The sequence below is a fragment of the Leptinotarsa decemlineata genome, unplaced genomic scaffold (genome assembly GCF_025532065.1).
Source record: "Leptinotarsa decemlineata unplaced genomic scaffold, Ldec_3_MD MMD2_tig00000008_RagTag_RagTag, whole genome shotgun sequence".
NCBI lineage: Eukaryota > Metazoa > Arthropoda > Insecta > Coleoptera > Chrysomelidae > Leptinotarsa > Leptinotarsa decemlineata.
Window position 1 is genome coordinate 12,260,566 of NW_027412537.1, and position 23,251 is coordinate 12,283,816.

Sequence of the window (23,251 nt, forward strand, 5' to 3'; positions counted from 1 at the left end):
GGCGGGAAGCGCTTACTGCGCAACCTTTGCTGCAGGCAACCCGTGATGCAGTTGAACCAGGTTTGTGTTTGAGGAACCCTACAAAATACAAATTGAACAGAACACAGAGTCAGATGCTACAAATGCAATACGCATATATACAGACGGCTCAAAAACCAAAGAAGGCTCAGGATATGTAGTGTACTCCAGATCACTAAACCTAAGGATTAAGTGGGGAATGGGAAGGAATACCAGTGTGGTCCAGACAGAACTGGCTGGTATCTCAATCGCCTCAAAAGAAATAACCAGGAAAGGAATTTCTGGCAAAAACATAAAATCTGCACTGACAGCAGACAAGCGATATTAGCCTTGAACAGACAACGTATAACCTCAGGGCTAGTACTAGAGTGTCATCAAAGCCAAAGCCTCGGTAGATAATAACATCATCCTGAGGTGGGTTAAAGGGCACGATAGGAGTAAAGGTAATAGCATTGATGACTCTTTAGCCAAGGAAGCGGCTGGACTAAGAATTTTAGGCGCCGAAGAAATATCTGGCGATGACCAGGAAAAATCTACGCTTAACATTAGTATTTCTGACCGGCCACTGTCAACTAAAGAAACACCTCCATAATATGGGGCTAGTGGACACAAATATATGCAGGATGTGTGAACAGGAAGATGAGACTGTCAGGCATGTCCTATGCGAGTGCTCAGAGTTATCGTCAATAAGAGAGTGTGTGTTCGGCGAGTCTTGGCTTACACCTGCCGATATAAAGGAGATGTCTCCAAGTGACCTGTCCACCTTGCTGGAAAGGAGAGGATGGACGATGACCTAGGAGGACAACCCCTCGGGAGGATGTACAATGGGTCATATGTGGCCTAAGTGCTGTGGGCTTACACTCACCCTCCCTACTCTACAGATACAGATATAGAACTTAGATAGTGCGCCCATAATAGAGATCGCTCTGTAATTTTCTATATAAAATTTGCTGCAATTGCTCTACACGCGACCATTGGTCAGACAATCATCAAATATTAAAAACAGTTTCCAAGTAAGCATTCAGTTTCACAGTGATCTATTTAAAAAAAAATCCTCCATTTTTTTGTTTAATGCACTTGCTTCGTTATCCAAGGACCCCAAGGTATTTTGTCAGTTGCTAATCCTGGTAATAACATCGACTGTAAATCAATTCTAATCTTTGTTTGTTTTGTTTTGATTAGCCTCTATTTATTCCCCACAATGGTTGTGTATGGGATTAGCCTACTTGCACGTCCTCATTATTAGTCAACTTTTGCCGTAATTTTCATGTGATTTCATGTATCTAAATCTGTCTGAATAACACTCATGATACTGGATAACAGGTTAAAATTGAGAACATTATAATAAAATGTGGATGGCACTAATAACATTAGATTGTTGTAAAATAAATTTTTTTATACATCTTGTGAAAGGGACATGTCCAAGTCAACTGTCAATTGTCTTGTCAAAAAATATTTTCTAAAATATTGGAAAAGGAGAAAAGATCCATGTCTGTGGTATGGAATGCAAAAGTGACTAAGTTTATCATCAGACAGGAATAAAGTGCTAATTGAAATTTGTGATGAATTTTTAAAAATAAATTGAATAGAATTTTGTTTTGGTTAACATCTTGGAGGAATGAACAGTTATCTTGTCATTTACATGTCATTTACAGCATATGTGCTGTAAATGACAAGACAACTGTTCATTCCTCCAAGATGTTAACCAAAACAAAATTCTATTCAATTTATTTTTAAAAATTCATCACAAATTTCAATTAGCACTTTATTCCTGTCTGATGATAAACTTAGTCACTTTTGCATTCCATACCACAGACATGGATCTTTTCTCCTTTTCCAATATTTTAGAAAATATTTTTTGACAAGACAATTGACAGTTGACTTGGACATGTCCCTTTCACAAGATGTATACAAAAATTTAAAAAATTTTATTTTACAACAATCTAATGTTATTAGTGCCATCCACATTTTATTATAATGTTCTCAATTTTAACCTGTTATCCAGTATCATGAGTGTTTCATAAATCATCACAGTTTCATAGTGTTTTAAGAAAATAATTCTTCCCATGCTTGCTTCAACTTGCCTGTATTTGTTCTGCATCAGGTACTCTTCTTCGTGTTAGATCTTCTCTAGGAATGTGTATGGTTTTGTTCAATATATTGAATGTGAGGTCTTGTTGTATTTTGATTTGTACTTGTTCCTCGAAAAGTGATTTATGACTATTAAATTTATGGATGTTCAAGTTTTCCCAAATGTCCATGCGGTTTCCCTTGTTGACTTGTTTTATGAGTTTTATGTTCGCTGGTGGGGGAAATTATGTTCGTTTTGTATGGCGTATGTTGCGCCAATAGTATATAAATCAAACCTCGCAACATACGCCATACAAAACAAAACATCTCTCACCATCGCTATTGGAACTGAACTGAACACGACGGCGATAACCATTTCTCCATTCCCCGATTCGTATTCGTCACCTTGACATGACTTCTAATTTAATTTTAAATCTCTTCAGCCAATCATAAAACTCGGTTAGTAAAAATTATCCAATATGAACCGCCAATTCTTCAGTCCATGTGAACTAGTTTGCTGCCGGTTCATGTCTATGTATTGGTTTTTTTGGCCTTTGATCGTGCCGACAACTTTAATTAGCCTCATCTTTAGTATAATTTCTGTACGCCACTGCCAGAAACAGAGTAAAGAAAAAATTTAAGTCATTTCTGAGAATTTAGTACCTACTATTTTGGAATTATAGTATAAGAGGTCCTGGTATATTAAAATTACGACTCGTAAAAATCCGAATATAAATTCGTCAAATCGAAAAATAAAGCACGTGTCGATGTCGCAAGAATCACTCGGAATCTCTTGCACAATGCCTACACACACTATCTAAGCCAACATATTCAGCTGGCGACAAAAGATAATGCCTCCATTGTAAGGACACACTGAGCACCTCCTGTGATCCCATTCAGCGGGAGATTGTCTCCAGGCGAGTCCTGTCTCCGATATAATGCGCCCCTTTCACGGCCGCCGAGCCTGCTTTTGTTCTATCTGTCGCAGCAATTGGAGTATTTACCTCTGCGATCGCTCTACAATTAGAAGCCAGTAACATATTCGGTTCTATTCTCTTCTCTGTTCGCCCGGATGGTTGGGAATCAAACAATTTGAGGATCTACGAGACGCTCCTATTCTATTCCAGATAATGGCAGTGCACAGAGTCGTGCAGGAAATTTGACTAGAATAAAATCTATAAAATGAGTATTTTTTAAGAATATTCACAAATCCATCATTTTATGGAAGAGCAGAAAGGTCACGTTTTCTATATTTCAAGTTGGAATTCAGAAAGGAAATCTCAAAATTTCGACTTTGAACTAGAAATTTCTAGATTATTCTCTAAATTACAATTTCAAATCCAAAATTTGAACACTATTCTTGAAATCATGACTTAGAGCTCGAAACTTCCACTGTAATCTTGAAAATTAATCTCGAAATTCCAATTTCAATCTCGAAATCATAGTATATACGTAATCATAGTATATAGTCAATTCAAATGCCATAAAAACTAAATAGTTGTGGAACATCGGCAGTTTTTTTGTATGGCTTTAATATAGATTTTCATCAAAACTTGATTTTTTATATTTTCTGTAAGTCCCAAATCCTGTAGGTCACTAATCTGAAACTCAAAACACGGCATGCCGTATTTTCAGGTCAGTTTCTATACTTATACAGTGGCAGATCCAGAAAATAATTTGGGGGGGGGCAGTTTACAACTCAGAGTATAGAGTTTATGTGATGTTCTAAAGTTTGCATTCAGGAACAAACATGTCAAAGAAATCAAAACCATTGCTTAGTTTGAAATATTGTATTAGACGTGACAATAAGGAAAATATGTATATCAAAAATAACCCTTATCATCATTACCATTGAGTAAAAAGTAATTCAGGCACAAGCATAATGGACTAAAAAGTAGTTTATGATGATTTTTAAGTAATTAAATTTATTAATGGACACCACATAAATTGACCGTTTAATATTTGGAATAAACTTCGTATGGTTTTTTCAATTCTCTATTTTTCTGCTGCATTTATGCTGGCTACTACACTGTTTGCTTTACCCTCGTGAGTCACTTTTTTCTGATACTTCACGTTGGAACGGTTTTTCAAAATTTCTACAGCTTTCTCATAATTTACCATTGAATTGACTACAAAATCCTAGTTAGTTCCACCTTCTCAACAACCAAACATTACACAAAATTTGCAGAGACCTCTTTGTAAGTCTTAGGAATATGTCAACCATATGTTTGAAACCAATTCTGCCGAAAATAACGATTTTTATTTCCTTCTGGAACCATGAAAAACTTGAATTTTTGAAGGGGTACTCATGATTTTTTCAGCCATGGATATTTTCATCATCTGAAAGGGATACCAGGACATCTACCAGGATACCAGGACATCTACTAACTAAATTCTACATATTCAATGATTTATATTTTACCATTTGAAGTACCTAAATTTCAAGTACCTGAGTTGTATCTAGTCAATTGATGGTTTATGTGTACTTGAGTGTGTCCCAAAATGTCACCCAATTATATCTAGTCTACTTTCATCCCTCTGGGGGGGCACATGCCCCTGAGCCCCTCTATAGATCCGCCACAGGCTTCATATAATAAAAATTTGGATCATATGACCTATTACTTCCTGAATGAAAAGTTCGAACATCGTAGAAAGAAATTGTAACAAACTCATAAAACGGACACGTAATAAACTAATTACCAATGTCCACATTAGAAAACAGAAGAGGTTAAGAATTCAATTCTATTTGGTCATTCAGTAAATTTTTAGAATCCTCAAATGTAATAATCCCTGAGCGCTCCAAAAGATTGAGTCTCAAAACTTTATCTTCCAAATGTACAACTTCATACAGTCATGCTCATGCTACTCTGTCAAAAGATGGTTTGCGAAGATGTAACCGCCCTTCGCATTTGAAAAACTACTCCTATGTTCTTTTATTCTTTGGAGAAATGTTATCCCCGATTGGCCAATATACTATCTTGGGCAAGAACCGCAAGTCAACTCAAATATTCATGATCTATCCGATACTAAATGTTTCTATTGTTCTTAATAAATTTGTTTGAATTAGTATTCGTTCGGTAAGCCACGTCCAAGTTCGTCTGTCACTTGAATACGTTATAGATTTTCATCAAGTATCGGCCATTTCCATCACATACAAAAAAAGAAACATTTGCTTTTATTAATCTACCTTCCACAGAGTTCTTACAAATTCCACGTTCATTTATTCTGAAGTACGCCACTGAAAGACTTCTTACCTGCAGCTGTTGTATTTCAATAAAATTATTATTTCCATATCAAGCGAAGTTGTGAAGGAAAGGATCAATGAGCTGCATTGTGTGGTAGAATACAACCAAAGGTAACAATATCACTCGGTGTTCACGAAATTTCAATACTTTCATTGTATTTTATCAAAGAGTAATGTTGGTGGTACAATGGCATCAATAACTCCTGAGTAAATGAATTGTTCAAAGATTGTAACTTAATTTCAGGATCGGATGATTGAGATTATTAGTTGTGGCGGTCGGGCACCACATCGCCTTTCATGATGTCTACCGCAGTAGTAGACGAAACGTCAGGCACAAAAACCTGCAGAACACGGCCAAAAAACCCGAAAAATCGCTTTCACACACTTATCTCCGGCCGTGGAAGTTTACATTCTTTGATATCATTAGATTTGTGTTACAGTATAATTTCTTTAGCTTTTGCACATAGTCGATAAATTAAATCAAAATCATCATTTTGCAAATGTTCACAACTATATTCGTTTTTTGATGCCTCGACAAATAGCTGCCAAATTAGGTGTAATATTCTCATGAGTGGGACAAAGAAGTTCTACAATGGTGTTAATTATTTTAATTCATGAACAGGGGCCTAGACCATTTCCAACAATGTGACAGTAGTATCAGTAGTAAAAGATTTCAAGCAGGAGTACTGTGTGTATATCGAGTGGTCCAACGAAAAGTATGCACCTTGCTTTTCTCCTTTTTTTGTAACTTAACGCAAAAATGCTCGGACAGGTGAATTTTGCTTTTGAGGGGGACACATTTTAGATGGATTTTTCTACCTGTGCCTTCAACCCCACAGCGAGGGTGAGTAACAACCCTAAAATTTTAATTTCCAATGATACCTAATTTGTTGTATTTACTTGAACAGTTATAAAAAAAGCAAGAACATTTACTCGATATTTTTGGTGTTAATGAAAATGCGGAAAAAACGGCATTTTTATCACTAATACATTCCTCAATTTCTCTCGTGCGTTATTTGGTTCAAATAACAACAGCAGATGAGTGTACAAAAAGAATTTAGAAAAACGTTCATTGATTCAGTTCGGTTGCTTTTGAAATTATTTCAACTTTACTATAAAAATTGTTTATTCCATTCCTGAACAAGTTGGAATTGTTAAACTTTATTATCAACATAATAGTTGTGCTAGACTTACTGCTCGCCTCTTTAATAACAGTCATCCCGGCAAAAATGTGAATGACTCGTACGTTGCCAAGTTAGTCCAAAGGTTTGTCGATACCGGATCTGTCTGTAATGTGAAACACCAGCCACGGAAACCGATCAGAAATGAAGCAGAGGAACATGTTGAATTGGATCATACTCAAAGTACCCGTCAGCATGCTGCAGCCTCAAGTGTCTCCCGTTCGTCCATAATACGGATATTAAAAGCCCATAAATTTTATCCGTACAAAATTAAATTAGTACAGGAACTCAATGAAGATGATCCTGATAGAAGGCTGCAATTTTGTGAACAACTGAGCCAGCTACTAATTGATGATCCGCACCTATCATTCAACACGTGCTTTTCCGATGAGAATACATTTTTTTTGAATGGAGCTCTGAATAGGCATAATTGCCGTTACTAGGATGACAATAATCCACACTTATTCCGAGCGGTCCATACCCAGTACCCTCAAAAAATCAATGTATGGTGTGGCATATTAGGTAGTCATATCGTAGGGCCACTTTTTATTCCAGGGAATTTAACTGATGAGGTCTACCTGAACATGTTTGAAGATACAATTGATCCTCTCATAACAGAAATAATTGAAAATGACCAAAATCATAATGATGATCGGCTTCATTTCCAGCAAGATGGAGCACCTTCTCACATGTTGCTCCGGTAAGAGAGTTTTTAGATGACCGTTTTCCTGGACGGTGGATTGGAAGGAGAGGCCCCATCGAATGGCCTGCCAGGTCACCTGATTCATCGCCTTTGGGGACACTTGAAAAATAAATGTTTTGCTACGCAGCCCGAGTCCATAGAAGATCTTCGCCAACAAATTACAGCAGAGTGCAGAAGTATAACACCTGATATGCTACAGAATGTTAGGAATAGATTTGAACAAAATCTGTATTATTGTATGGAAGCAAATGGGTCACATTTTCAGCACTTGCTGAAGTAGGATTCTACTAAGTCAATTACACATTTCAAAGTACTGGGTTGTAGTTGTTTTTCTTCATAATACCTACATGTTTGAGTGAAATACAACAAATTAGGTAACATTGGAAAGATAATTTTGTGCCCTTTCAAATGATATATCACTCGACCCCACTTTGAAATTTTAGGGTTGTTACTCACCCTCGCTAGGGGGTTGGAGGCACAGGTAGAAAAATACATCTGAAATGTGTCCCCCTCAAAAGCAAAATTGACCTGTCCGAGCATTTTTGCGTTAAGTTACAAAAAAAGGGGAAAAGCAAGGTGCATACTTTTCGTTGGACCACTCTGTATATTGAGTATGAAAAATACGAGTTTTGGATTATTTTGCATTGCTATTACCCACGATTGGGGATTGAATTGTAGTGTTCCATTTTTAACAACTGTCGAGTTAGTTAGTTGTTATTTCCTCTTTTGAAGGGGATACAAACCTGAAATCAGACTAAGGCCACCCTCAGTTGCTTGTAAATTATTTTATAAAGTCAGCTTTCTCGTTGGATATCGTAAGCTAGTTTCTGCTACTTCCTGGAAGTTGATGGAGTGCAGGTTCAACCTCCCAGATTGCAGCCAAAAGGGGGAAGCTAATGAAGTGGATGAGTACTACCATTATTTCTTTTGATCATTGCTTTTTTCTTCTGACGCCCAATTTCGCCACCCGCCTAGTTATTTTTAGTTAATGTCAATCTAACTTGTTTATATAAAAAAATTAGTCTTGTTTCAACCCCTAGTACGTACAGGGCTAGATATTATAGGTATTAGTATGTGTAGTTTGTATAGCCACGTAATATAGACGTTCTCTCCCTTTCCAAGGAATTAGATTGCATTAATTGAACTACTCAGGAAACACGAACCACCCAAAGAGCTAACCAGTGTTCTACCGTACCTCAGATACTGGCTCCCCATGCAATAATTACATTCGAGTAAAGTCACGATTCAATAAAATATTAGATTAGATAGTAGAGGCACCTAAAGGCTGGCTTTCGACTGAAAGATGTCAGATGTCAATCTTGCTGAAGTGCCCATCAGTAAGTAGAGGACCGCTCCGGTGGAGCGGGGGTGGATGCACAGAGTAACCGTGTGAGGAATATTTCATCTCAGGGCACTCAACCCGGCATGGAGCATGGGGGCAAATACTGGCAAATACTTGCAGTATAAAATTTTGATATGGTTTCCCCCTTTAGAACCTGAAAAATCCTGTAGCAATTGTAAATAATGTCAGATGTCTACCAGTGACGATAACAGTGTTACATCTAGATGAAATTTTTACCTTCCATTTAGTATATTGTGTAGGAATCCTTTGAGTGATATCTGATTCCATAATGAATGTTTGGAATACAAACTTAGTAGAGAAAAGTGATTTATTATTATTCAGTATTCAAATAAACGTATTTGTTTCGGAAGACTTTTTCTTTCATGTTATTCAATGTTTATATAAAAGTAGCTGTTTTAGGAAGGTTTTTTCTTCCAGTTTGTGTCTGAAAGTTACATCTTTACATTATCTACACGTCTATGTATAAAGTTATCTCTTTTGAAATTGACTGCTTCCTTCTTTCCTTTGGAGGAATCCCACATTTTTTCTATCAAGATCTATCTTGAAAATACAGGGTCTTTCACGACGAGCGTTCGTTAGGAATATATGGAGAACAATTCAAAATAAAAACTTGAAATTTTGTGGTAGTGGGTTTCACAAAATGGCCTTCTCAACTAAATTGTTTTCAACTTCCGGTCTTTTTCCATTATACCGGAAGTTGAGGGCAACTTCCTTATTTCAAATGGATCACCCTGTATTTTATTACATTTTTGAATTTCTCAGCACATTTTAGGCCCACTTTGCATAACAATGCCTATACCCAAATTTGTTAGTTTTCGAGATATTGATTTTTTTCTGAAAAATTTGACAGTTATAGCGCCACTCCGAAAAAATCATAACTCATAGGCAGTAACATTCAAAAATGTGAAATTTCACAGAATCACACATTCAGTATCAAGTCATGAACAGGTTCATCGAATTTTCGAAAATAATTTACAGGGTGGTCGAAATTTACACCTAAAACATAACATCGAGAAAACTGATGAAACACGATTTTTTCAAATAGAAACCATACACTATTCTATCATTTTTGGATACTACGAAAAACAAAATGAAATTCATGGAGAATGTCCTATACCTAAAATACACCCCTGGCAAGATATATCCGATTTTGGGAAATATTTGAAATGTAAATCATTCGAAGCAATGTTATTCAAAAAACAGTATTTTCCGGACGTAAATTACTATTCTTCATATTCTGATGGAGTTTGTTCTGGATTTATAACTATTTTGCGCGTCTAGAAATATTCAAGAGTAGTACCGCTCAAACCACGCCTCTGAAAATTTCTGAATACTGTTCCGATGTCTTTGTGCCTCGTTGTTTATTCCCAGGCGACGTATTTGTCAACTGATAAACAAAGAATTGGTATCATTCAAACATAAAGAGGACACTATCTCTGGTACACAAAAAGGTGTGTGTTCAAGCTGAATAGAGAGTGAGAAGAGGACAAGCAACGATTATTTTTGTTACTGATCAAATACGGAAACACTTATCAGTAGTAAGTGATAAAGTATTTTGTATTATTTACACAGGTTTGATAGTTTACCATAATGCTTGACAAACATTTCGGGAGGTGTGAGTCTTGATCTGAAACAAAAACAAGCTTTTATCATTGCCAGCTTTATGTCCTTTCCATAAAGATCCGAGATGTCCCAGATCATGAATGAAATCATGATAATTTTCACAAATATTTTTATTTCTAGATGTGTTTCGCTAATACCGTACAAAAGTGGTCCCAGAAGTAAACGGCCAACAAAAAAACAACAATTTTGGAAAAAATTCATTTATTTTTCAACATAACTCCATGCAGCTTTATACACTTTTATCAGCAACGTTCAATAAGTTCGATACCGAAACTTCAAGTAGTAGTTTTTTGGTATAGTTATCTCCAATATACAAATTATTATCCATTAAAAAACTTTGTATTTCTTCCTTCCTCGAATTTTTATTCGGTAATTTGATGAGCTGTCGCGAATGATAGAAAGCGTTGTCAAGAACTATTACACTATTCGCTTCCAAATTTGGGATCGATGTGTTTTCAAAGCATTCCTCGAGAATATTAGCTTCCATGTTGTGATGAACATGGAAGCTTCTTATGAGAAATTGTGCCGTACTTATTTGAAACTACACACATCGGAAAAGTCTAGGGATATTTTATAACATATTTTTATAACATACTAAATATCATAAAAATAAATGCATGAGGTCGTTTAATTTCGATTAAATTGGTACACTCGACCACCCTGTAGATTTCTATGGGTTGAACAAAGCCTGCAAAAACGGTCACTAATCTTTTATCAAGCTTTTTACAAACTGTAGGTTTTCGGCTAAAATGAATAATCTGAAAGTGTCGAGTTTGTACATTCTATGCAGTTCTTGCTCAGCAATTAAACTGGAAATATTGTGCTTCAACATGGAACGCCAGCACTTACCATTGGCTGAGATGAATAGAGCTGTAGGGCTTCTTCAAGGTGGCATGCGACAAAATGATGTAGCTCTTCGTTTGGGGGTCTCCCAAAGTGTTATCAGTCGATTGTGGCGGCGTTTCCGTGAAACTGGCAGTCCAGCCGAACAACATCCAGGGCGAGGACGCGCTACAACTGCAGTTCAAAACCGATTTTTGGTCTTAACCGCAAGAAGACAACCGACAATCACAGCACCTGAGTTGGTTAACGTGTTGCAGCAGACGCACCAGGTAACCATTGATCGTGATACTGTCAGAAATCGACTGCATGAAGCAGATCTCCACAACAGAAGGCCACTTAGATGTCCACCTTTGTCGAGAGGCAATCGCGGTAGAAGATTAGAGTGGTGTCAAGAACATCAAAACTGGGATGCAAATGATTGGGCCACAGTTTTGTTTACAGACGAATCCAGATTTGGATTTCATCCAGATTCTCGTCGAGTGAGACTGTGGAGACGACCTGGAAATAATGAACGTTTGAGACACGTCCAGGAAGTCCACACATACAGAGGTGGTACAGTAATGCTATGGGGCGGAATCATGATCGGCAGCAGAACCGATCTCGTTTTTCCAAATCGCTCCCTCACAGCTCGACAGTACCTCGACACCATTCTTCTACCTATCGTCCGTCTGTTTGCTGGTGCTGTTGGTGAAAACTTCCACCTAATGCACGATAATGCTCGTCCACATGTCGCGCGTCTAGTGACTGACTGGCTCACCAACGAAGGAGTTGATGTATTGCCATGGCCAGCACAATCACCAGACCTGAATCCCATCAAGCATGTGTGGGACATGCTTCAACGAAGAATTACTCCGCATATGGGGAACATTCACACAACGTTTCAATTGAGAGAGCTTTTAATCGCTGAATGGGCAAATGTACCTCAACAAGACATTGACAATCTCATTTTGTCGATGCACGATAGATGTAGGGCCGTAATAAACCAGCGTGGAGGTCATACTTTGTACTGATTCCAATTTTTTTTGTATTATGATTTTTTTTCGGGGTGCCAAAGAAGAGCCATATTTTTTTTAGTTTTGCTTATATGCGCACTCAGTATTTTTGACCATTTACTGTGGTGTTAGTTGGTGATATTAATATTATTTTGTTAAACTGTAACTCTCGCGACACTCAACGATTCACTACCCTAGTTTCTTGTTTCGATATGAATCAAATTGAAGAAAATTCTACTCGGATAATAACAACTTCTGAATCTCTGATTGATGTCATTTGCATTAGTAAGGAAGTAGTGGTAAGAAATTGTAATACACTTGATATGCATGGTATAACTGATCGCCTGATGGTATTTTGCGATATTGATTTCGAAGGCGAAGATACTTATGATAACTTATTTTTTAGAAATTTCAAGAATTTCAAATGCAAATGCATTGTTCACCATCGCTATCGGAATCACTACACTGGAAAAAGTGTGCGTTGTTATCATACTCTTAATTACTATTGGTAATTGTCCAAGGACGCCACATTTTAAATTGATAACAAAAATTTTAAGTAATTATAACTGCACCAATATCGAATTTCAACACTCAAATCACGATCAGTTCCTGAACTGAACACGACGGCGATAACCATTTCTGCATTCCCCGATTCGTATTCGTCACCTTAACACGACTTCTAATTTGATTTTATGACTCTTCAGCCAATCATAAAACACGGTTTTTAAAAATTATCCAATACAAACCGCTAAATCTACAGTCCACGTGGACTAGTTCGCTGCCGGATTATTTCTATCTATTGGTTTTTCTGGCCATTGAGAGTGCCGCCATCTTTTAATGTTCACAATATCGTTTACTTCGACTATAACTAACTTAATTGGTTAGTAGTTAAAACGGTTTAATTTATTTTTTATTTTTGAAACTGCTGAAAAATTGATTTTGAGGATTTCTACTCTATAGCTGATGAAAACATTTGATAAAAAAATAAGTGATGTCGTTACATGTGGAAAGCTAATAAAATTTCCGGAATATTTGCTAGAGTGGATCCACAGACGACAAGCTGCGAAAATTCAAATCAAATCCGATTTGGTAGGTATATAGAACAAAAGCAAAGAAATTGTTATGAAATGTGACTGGACCCTTTGATCATTACAATTGTGAACTGTGATTATGAATGAATTAAGAGACGTACCTGAAAAGTGTTTTTTCAGACGAGGCACAACAATCTTTCAAAAAAAGTTTAACCTTGGATATGTTGAACGAAATATATTTTGTAGGGATTATGAAAGTGAAACCCAATGCAGAGTTTCATTTGTATTTTTGGAGTTTGGGTTCTGAAAATGATATTTTCAATAATTTCAGTGAAAAAGATTCAATGTTGTATGCATTTTGCATAATCGAGTAACTCTGTGATAATTTCTAATCTTTCAATAAGGGTCCTTATTTTTGCAACATTTCAGGACTGGTTTTGTTACAGGGCGCTTCACATGAAAGAACATCCAGACTACAAATACCGTCCAAGGAGGAAACCAAAGCCGCTTATGAAAAAGGAACCCAAATTCGGTTTCTCCATGTCCCCGCTGCTATCTCCCCACCTGGAAAGCTCCGGCCTGCATCGAACCTTCATGCCTCCGATATCTACAGCATCCGGACTACCACATCTGTTGAACCACGACCACGATCACCTCAAACTATCACGAACGCTCTTCCCTCCACTTCCTTACCTCTACCACCCTTTCAGACACCCAGACGAGACCAAGTTTGCTGCAGAGCTGGCTCTATTGTACAGCAACAACCCCATATACCCACCTGGCCTGAACTGGTCGATAAACAACCTCACGAACAACGTCAATGCAAGCGTGCCGTGCAATATCTGTCCACCGACGTTCTCCAGGAGGTCGCCCAGCCCTGAAGCCATGAAGAGGCCGGTATGCGTCATCATGAAGAACGAGGAATTTCGAAACGAACCCCTCCCGGCTCATGTTATATGAAAACCGCTTCCGGTTCTTCCGGAGAGGATGAACCTTGGAAGTTGGTTTAGTGATATAGCCAATTTGGCTACCTCCAGCGCTACTACTACCTCATCGGACGTGGGGAACTACAGGGATAGTCATTCGGGTAGGGACAGCAACAGTCCGTGTGACATGAGTGAGAAGGGTAGTTTTCTGAATTGAGGGGTGAAATAACTGTTATTTCATAAATACATGTACACTGTGTTATTCACGTCCACAATGAAATGATAGGGACATCCAGAAGAAATCTCAAAATAAAGTGTTATTTGAATAAATCCGCAACATCTTCCAAAATGCCTATTTATTTTTATTTTTTGTTGTGTCCAAAAATATTTTGAGAAGAAATGAGGAATTTTAGGCATTCATTGTAAATATAATGCACTGTTTAGAACCTTTGGTGTAGTCATGAATATTACTGGAGTTATTTCCCAACTCTAAATCGTTAATTTTAACACCTCGACACGTGTTTCGATCACCAAGTGATCATCTTCAAAGAGGAATATTAAAACTAGAAACTAATGCGAGATAACCCTATTTATGCTATATAGGTATCCCATACAGATAAACCATCCAGGCGTACCACCCATACAGGTATACCAAGCTAAACAACAATTTTCAGCTATATAAAAATTAATTTCACAATATTGCCTATTCAAATTTATTTTTGCAATGTGTCCCTATGTAGTAACCAGTAAACCCAACAACGTTATTTTATTTTAACGAGCTATATAGTATGCTCTTTGGTATAGGTCCGTCATCGTTATTCATGATATTATTGTGTTTACTTATTTCTACTCTGTTGTTGTTAACTTGTCTAACTAATCTTAATGAACTAAAGTCTATGGAATGGTTTTGTTGCAAAATATGATGGGCGACTGCTGACTTTTCAGGTCTTCCATATATTAAGCCTGCTATGTGTTCCTTATATCTTATTTTAATAGATTTTTTTGTCTCTCCATATTTTGCATCGCAGTCCTTACATTCAATTTCGTAAATTCCAGACTTTTCGAATTCTCGAGTTTGTCTTTTGGACTTCCTAAAAGGCTCTGTAGTGTATGACCTTTTTAAAAACCACCTTCATACCTAGTTCCTTGAAAATCATTCCAAAGTTCCTCGTATATTGGTGGTATGGAACTGAGATGTAGTTATCTTGATTTTTGTCCTTTCTGAAAGTCGAGATTTCGTTCAATCTTAACCTAAACTTCTTCTTCCTTATTATGTCATCTTCAATACCCCTCGAGAAACCGTTAGTAGCTGCTATTTCCTATATTGTACGACTTTCTTTTGTGAACCTATCATGTGTTAGAGTGAAAGTCAAAAGACGATGCACTAAAAAATTCAACCCAGCACGTGATGTGAACTGTCAGGAATATTCCTTCGACTTTTCTTTGGTTTCCATTTCGAATCTGCTCATGAACAGGTCTGCCATGTAGGAATTTCCCATTGACGATCCTTCCTGTTGTTCATAAAAGCAACCTTCTACCTGGAACCACTTTTGTTTTATACACAAATTAGTGAGAGAAACTTGGCTCACTAAGTGGCTCACTAAGGAATTTGAAACCTTGTCTATTGCGGAACCAAGTTTTACTATAAAAAACTCTTTAGAGTTCATACAACATACAAAAAACGTGGTTCTGCAAGAATGTGAGATTTTGGTTTCTTTTGATGTTAGTTCCTTATTTCCTAGCGTCCCAATTCCACAGACCTTGCAATACCTCAGGGAATTACTAGAGAAAAATAATTTCAACTATAACGAAAACGATGAATTCGTTTCTCTCGTAAAGACAATAATATTATGAATAACGATGACGGACCTATACCAAAGAACATACTTTATAGCTTGTTAAAATAAAATAACGTTGTTGGGTTTACTGATTACTACATAAGGACACATTGCAAAAATAAATTTGGATAAGCAATATTGTGAAATTAATTTTTATATAGCTGAAAATTGATTTATATAAACATATATTGTAAAATAATAGATAAGGCAAAATTGTAAAATTAATTTAGGTTGGTATACCTGTATGGGTGGTACGCCTGGATGGTTTACCTGAATGGGATACCTATATAGCATAAATAGGGTTAGCTCGCATTACTTTCTAGTTTTAATCTTCCTCTTTGAAGATGATCACTTGGTGATCGAAACACGTATCGATGTGTTAAAAATAACGATTTGGTGTTGGGAAAAAACTCCAGTAATATTCATTGTAAAGGTTAACTTTCCCAATTTTCCGTTATTACGTCAACCGTATTCAGAACAGAATAAACTTTTCGCAGTTCAATCTCAAACATTGTTTCTATTTGAAAATATAGTAAAATTTATTGGAACTAACTTCTTGCATGATGAGTAAGATGTATTGAACAATAAATTTTATTCTACTTTATTATTCAGTTCAAAATATGCCACACTGTATATGTATTTACATCGCATCGGGAATGGAATGCTCTTATCGAATATTTTTTGTGAATGATCTGTAAATAGTTATAAATGTACAGTAGAAAGGTTAGGTAATATTTTTAAGAGTTTTTTTAATTTATACTTCAATCAGTAGCTCTTCTGAGCTGTCAGTCATCAAGTCAACAAGATATTATACATTTACTTTTCATTTGAATATGGACCATTCAGCGAATAATATTATTTATTCAATAAGCTTTATTATCCAAAGAACAAGTCTTATTGACAAAGCTGCAAATTTGTTTCAGTCACCATACAACTATATATACATATATACATACCTAAACATACATAGAGATTACAAATCATATTAAAATAGCTTAAATACAGAGTAAAAATATATTTGCATAAATATAGACATACATTCAACAAATTTATCCAGAAACATTCGTTTACTGAAGAGCGAAATTACACATGAAAGAAACAATACCAGGAAAGATTAAAATATCAACAGTACAGTATACCATTAATTTATCTATATATTGAAAATACAGATTATAAAATGAATCAGAGAAAACTATCCTCATAGACTTTTTCTAAACTATAAAAGGGGCTACAACATAATGAATCTTTTACTAATATCAGAAATTTACAGTTATCCTCTGAAATTTTGATGAAAGTAGATAATTTGAACATCTTAAGACCATTATAATATAAGGAGTTCTTGACTAAAATAATGTAACCTTAGATCTTTAGCTTGACGAAGGATATAATAATTGAAATAGCCGCTAAATATTAGTTTATGTTTGTTAATCAATCAGACTGTTTCTAAAATAAAGATTCCAAAGACTGTTAAAATTATATATAGTTCAAACAAGGTTTTGCAGAAGTCTCGACTTTTGCATTACACATGAATCTTATAGTTTTTTTCTGAATCATGAAATTAGTTCGCAATTGAGTTTTGCAACATCCTTCCCATCAGAAAGTGATTGTCACTGTATGCCATAGTGATAGAGTTTTTTTCAGTAGTATTTCGTGATCTACACTGTCAAAGGCTTTAGCAAAGTCACAGAACACTGCTGTTGATTGAAAGTCGAATTGACTATTGCTAATGATATTGATATTTAAAGAATTTGTCAAACCTATTTTAGCCAGTTTTTCTATTATCTTGCCTAGAGTCAGAATGAGAGATATAGAGCGGAAATTTTATGGATCACTGAGATCACCATGTTTGTGCAATGGGACAACTATAGATTTCTTTAGACAAGAAGGGAATGTACCGGTCTAAAAGTATGAGTTTATTACTAACTCCAGTGCATTTAATGTGGTATCAGTAAGGTTATCAAAAATTTCAATAGAAATATTTCGTCTATTCCAGGCTTTCTTTAAGCTCATTTGCATCCATAATTTCATACCTCGCCTTTCTAGACAAATAGAAGCCCGAACTTCTACCACGAACAGAATGAAACTATTTTCAACTAAGAGAATTGTAGACATTCAAAGACAATGAAGAAAAATCCAAAATATCCAAAACATTTTGATGTTGGTGTCACTTTGTAGTTGGCTCTTTGCCTGGTCATGTGTCAGTAAAAACTTATTTCTCTGTATCACAACTGAATTTGGTGACTGAGAGTTTAGAACTGTAAAGAAAGTATTGTTGCCAAAAAAACCTATACATAATTGTACAGCCCTGAACACGTAGTTTAGGATAGCGAAAATTAATGGAACCAACACTGGATAAATGGATAGTCGACAAAGAACTGACAACTTAAGTTAGTCCAACAATTTTTGGGAAATCTCGAATAAGAATTTTACTGTCAATAACTGTAAATTGTTCAAAACCAACATATACGTTCATATCATATTATTTCTATACCTAATGTTAGTCTTGGATAATTCTGTTTTGAAAGGGTCAGTGCAATTTTATTTATCTTGTTCTCGATGCACTACGTTTGTTGACTCAAAAACTGGTTTGTTTGAACTTTTGTATTTATGTACTTTGTAAATTATTGTTATGAGTTCTGAATTCGCCTGTTGTTTTTTCTTACTCTACTCTGTTTTGCAGAGAGTCTAAAATAAATGTAAAAATTGTTATTAGTGAAGATTGTTTTATTATTCCTCCTCTTCTGAAAACTATTTCTTTACTTCTCTATAGAGCTGGCAGAGCTTCACTTCATGTCTAACAGAAGGGCAAAGCGCCTCAATAATCAAAGAAAACGTTATATCACAAACACCATAAAATCAATTTTGACTTTACTTTTATATTTTCAAGTTTTCAATTTCTCTGTCAGAAATTACGAAACCTCAGATGTGGTACTTTCCACAAACAATATTGAAATGTATGTCTGTCGATGACGGTGCGTCTATTACTGTGATAATCATTATCAATCAAAAATGAGGCCAGAGAGCCAGATTTTACTTATGTTAATTCCATTGCCCCCTTTATGCCCTTGGATAGTAATTCTAAGTGGTGTCCAGTATTTGTGTTTCTTTGATGTAAAATGTTCAGACGAGGATCTATTACCGTACTAAGCTTTGCTTTGCAAAAAGCTCAAGTCCTTCAGGAGGAATAATATGCTATATCTTTATCAACGATAGCATTGTACTGAACTTGCACCAGAGAACTTGCATCAATGTACTCTAGACTCTTCAACTCGATGTACCAGAAAAAAGGTTTTCCTTCCCTCCTTGCTGTAGAGAGATTTCTCTTATTCAACCTATATCAAGGAAAGGCAAGAAAAATCTCCCAGATAAGTATAGAACAGACGTTTATTTTTTTCAGGACGAAACACAAGCACTTTGAATCGCTAGTAGATCACCAAAGCCGATTCTGTGACACCAGCCAATGAGAGCGTAGCTCTTTGTCACATGACCAGTTTGTTCGGTTGGTTACGCTATCGAGCTTTGCGCAGTATGGTTTGGTTCGGCGAAATATGTATTAGTTTTGCTAAGCGCAGTTGGTCAAGTATGTGGCGGTTCTCATTCCAAGCGAGCCCGACTTTGCGTTATCACCGATAGCGTAACCAACGAACAAAATGGTCATGTGACAAATTGCTACGCTCTCATTGGTTGGTGTCACAGAATCGGCTTTGGTGATCTATTATCGCTGGAGATTAAATCCATTTGGAAAAACGTTCTCAGGAAGTTTATGCCACATAAACGCAGTTCTCCGGATGAAATACTTTTTAACAGTGAAGTTCGAGGTGTACTGAGTTGATTCTCAAAACGGTGAGCAGCCACAGTCCGTCGCGTTTTTCTGATATGTACCGCCCTTAGTGGAATCAAATGTGCCAAGTCACTTGAACACTTCCCGTGAAGGTTTCTATAGAAGAGAGAGAAATCTTCAACCTTTCTTTGATGTTCCAAGCTATCAAGGTTGCACGTGATGTTCGCGTCTGCAATCAGGCGGATGGCTTTTTTTCTGGATGGAATCCAGCAACTTCAGGGTATGTTTGAGAGCAGAGCTCCATACATGAGAACAATATTCCAAAGAAGGTCTGATCTGAGCTTTATAAAGCATCAAAAGTTGCTGAGGTGTGTACAGTTTTCTGATTCGGAACAGTGTTACAAGCTTTTGAGAAGCCAAGACATATTGATGTCCATTTTAACCCAGAAAAAACTATTCGAAGCAGAAAGCTTAATTGTCTGACCTGACATTATACTATCACTAGTATAAATCACAGAAAAGCTGGTAATCAACACATATTTGAATGCTTCAATATTCTAAGCGACCATCAGTAAGTTTTCCTGAAGTCACCTCGAATAAGTCATTCGATTGTAAAAAAATCTATAGTTTTCAAGGTGACACATTTCTACGTGAAAATGAACATTTTATCAGCCACCACTTTTTATAACAACCCACAAAAATTTCCAATGAAAACACTAATTATTTCCATTTCTTTATCCAACCCTGTAACATTTTTGACATTACGACGATAAACAATACCAAAAAAATGAATCACTTTTTCAATTTCATATTCAATTTCGCACTAGGTAGTGGAACTGATCAGAAAAATTCAATTTTGTCAAATGTTCGAACTAAGCACCATCACATACAACTAATTTCCATAAATTGTCTGTAGTAGTTGGCTAGCCGTTGGATTTCAACTATCCTTATAAACATGTAGTGGAGTGAAATCGGGGGATCTGCGTGGCCATTCTGTAGAACCTCTCCATCATCTTGTTAAACAATTACCCCATCTCAGAAAACTGAAATATTCTTCACCATTTAGGTTCGCTTCCAAAAATAATGGTCTTGTAATATGTTCACCTGCAATTACTGTCCAGAAATTTGATTTTTGGGGATATTGGGTGTGAATTTGGGGTGTCATATTGGGATTTGGATAATAATAATAAGTTTTTATTCCCAGAGTGATACAATGAATAAATGTGAACACTGACTGAAACGGGAAAGGCTGAAGATCAGTTGGTTGCATCAAAAGATGCAACCTCTGTTTTTCATCTTAGGCCGTTGCTTATCGGAAATTTTGACGATTAACTTGTCTATTCAAATAAAGGGTAAATTTATCCGAGAAACTTGTGGTATAGAAAGCTGGAAGATCAAGATGATTTGGAATTTTGAAATGCCAACACTATATTTCCCGAAAAAAGCAAAAGTTGAATCGATATACCGTATAAGTTTTTACGTTGAGGATTTTCACGCTAGGGGAACAAAAACCTTTGACATTAAGGTATCACACGACCTCCATTCAAAAAAATTTCAGGCATTACTTAACCTTCTAAAAAACTTGAGGATTTGCAATGATTTTTCGGACCACCTCATTCCATTATGCAGAAATAATAAAAATAATATTGATTATTCACTATTTGAGAAAGCTTTAATACATATGGTAGGTAGGTATGTCCACGGTCAGTAATCTGATATATCGGAAGTCTGAGTTGAACCTCGTCTGGGGTTTTCAGTTGTTCTACGTTTCGACTTCGACTTTGAAGCCATTCTCAAGCAGGTATGACTGTATTGAGGTCTCATGCTGCCTACTCAACAGGTAGTGACACGCTGTGAGGGTTTTGTGACTTGACGCCGAGGTCTCAATTTGTGGACTCCTCAAGTCTCGCCGATGGTCTCTGCAAGGGTGTCAATCTGCTTACTCCCAAGAATCGATTGTGACGTTGAATTATCACTACGTCGAAATCTCACTACATCGAATTCTCACTACGTTGAATTCGTACTATGTCGAATTCTCACTACGTCAAAATCTATCCCTTCCCATCCTTCACGTCATTAAAATACGAAAGATGTCGCAATTCGAATTGATTGTACAAAGCGAGGATTCGACGTAATGAGTAATTTTCCTGGAAGTAATTTTCCTCACTACGTCGCATTATGACTACATCAAATTTTCGCGATGTAAAATTGATTCCAGTTACGACAACTTTCGTATTTTGGTGATGTCAGTGGAAGGAATGGGTTTCGACGTAGTGAGAATTCGAAGTAGTGAGAATTCGACGTAGTGGGACGTTCCTATTATCTGGGATAAATGAAATGTTCATTCGCAAATAACCAAACAAAACATGTTCATTCGATAAACGATCAGATTTTTCTAATTGTTCTTCATTACGTCGGGGATATTATGCTCATAAATAGAAACTCGAGATGGAATATTTTAATATTCTGCTTTCAAAATCGAAGGGCACTTAATCTTTAATGAAACATTATTTTTTAATTTTCGCGTATCCCCCTATTCGATCGCCCTCGCTGAGAGCAATAAAGACCACTACATGGACTAGCCGAGCGGAAAATAGAACAAAAGTTCATCTCGGTAAACGATTAGTACAGGCACAAAAGGTCCATGACTACAATTTCTCGTTTCATATCGGAACTAAAAAATGTAGTATTTCAATGAATTAATCAATGGTTCATTCTTGAGTTTTGTAGGAATACAGGGTGTAGGGTGTAGGGTGACATCAAATTGTTCGACCGGAATAAGCAGGGAAAAATTATTTCTTGGGGACTTGGTAGTATCGTCACAAAACTAACACTTATAACGGCTAAAAAAAATGGTTCGACCCTGTATGCATAACCTTCAAAGTGTTTGCTGTTAAACAGTAATTTCAATTTTTTGAAAGAAATAGGAATTCGGGTATTTATAGCTCAGTCAAACTTTTTTAATGAATCGAATCTAACAAATCGATTTGACCCTGTATATACAACCTTCTGTTTCAGTTTTCTCGACAAAGCTCAAGAGTTATTGGCATTCGAAATATTTCTGGTGGTTTCTTGATAGTCCCGTGAGAAATTATTTTTCACCGTTTATTACGACCAAACGAATTGATTAGACCTTGCCTATGCAACCCTTGTAAGTATGTCTGAGACAAAACTCGATAATTTATAGTATTCGAAAGAAGTAAATTTTATTAAAACAACGATAAAAACAAAATAAAACCAACAATAAAAATTAATTAGCGCTCCGGGGCGACTTCATCGATTCCAGTGGCGCATTTGCTTTTTCAGCTGTAGGAAAACCCGGAAAAACCTGCAGCACCACATCATCTGAAGATTTTGATCTAACAATGTCCTCTCTCTTATAAAACAAAATGTAGGGTGTCTCCAGAGGCTCCAATAAATTCAATGCATCGCCAGAATACTTCGTGACACGACTATCGTCAAACTTAAACCAGTCCGTTTCTTCTTTGACCAAGGCGTAATAATGACCAAATTCAACGCCAGAACCACAGTGAACAATGACTGCATGAATATTATAATAGTGGTCTGCTAGGTTGAAATTTTCATCTATTTCGAACCTTCCAAAGAGTTTCTTGCTTCCGTTAGAGGTTGAGTCTTGT

The 23,251-nt window shown here is 36.3% G+C and overlaps 1 protein-coding gene across 1 annotated transcript in view; it reads left to right on the forward strand.

Annotated features, from left to right (window-relative positions):
• LOC111513558 (transcription factor Sox-14) overlaps positions 1–18,549 on the forward strand; it is a 36,165-nt gene extending 17,616 nt beyond the window's left edge. Inside the window, exon 2 of the mRNA XM_023169781.2 lies at positions 13,515–18,549. Within this exon, the coding sequence (XP_023025549.1) occupies positions 13,515–14,028 (514 nt within the window). The 3' untranslated portion in view covers positions 14,029–18,549. The remainder of the gene's footprint in view (positions 1–13,514) is intronic.
• The last annotated feature ends 4,702 nt before the right edge of the window (positions 18,550–23,251 follow it).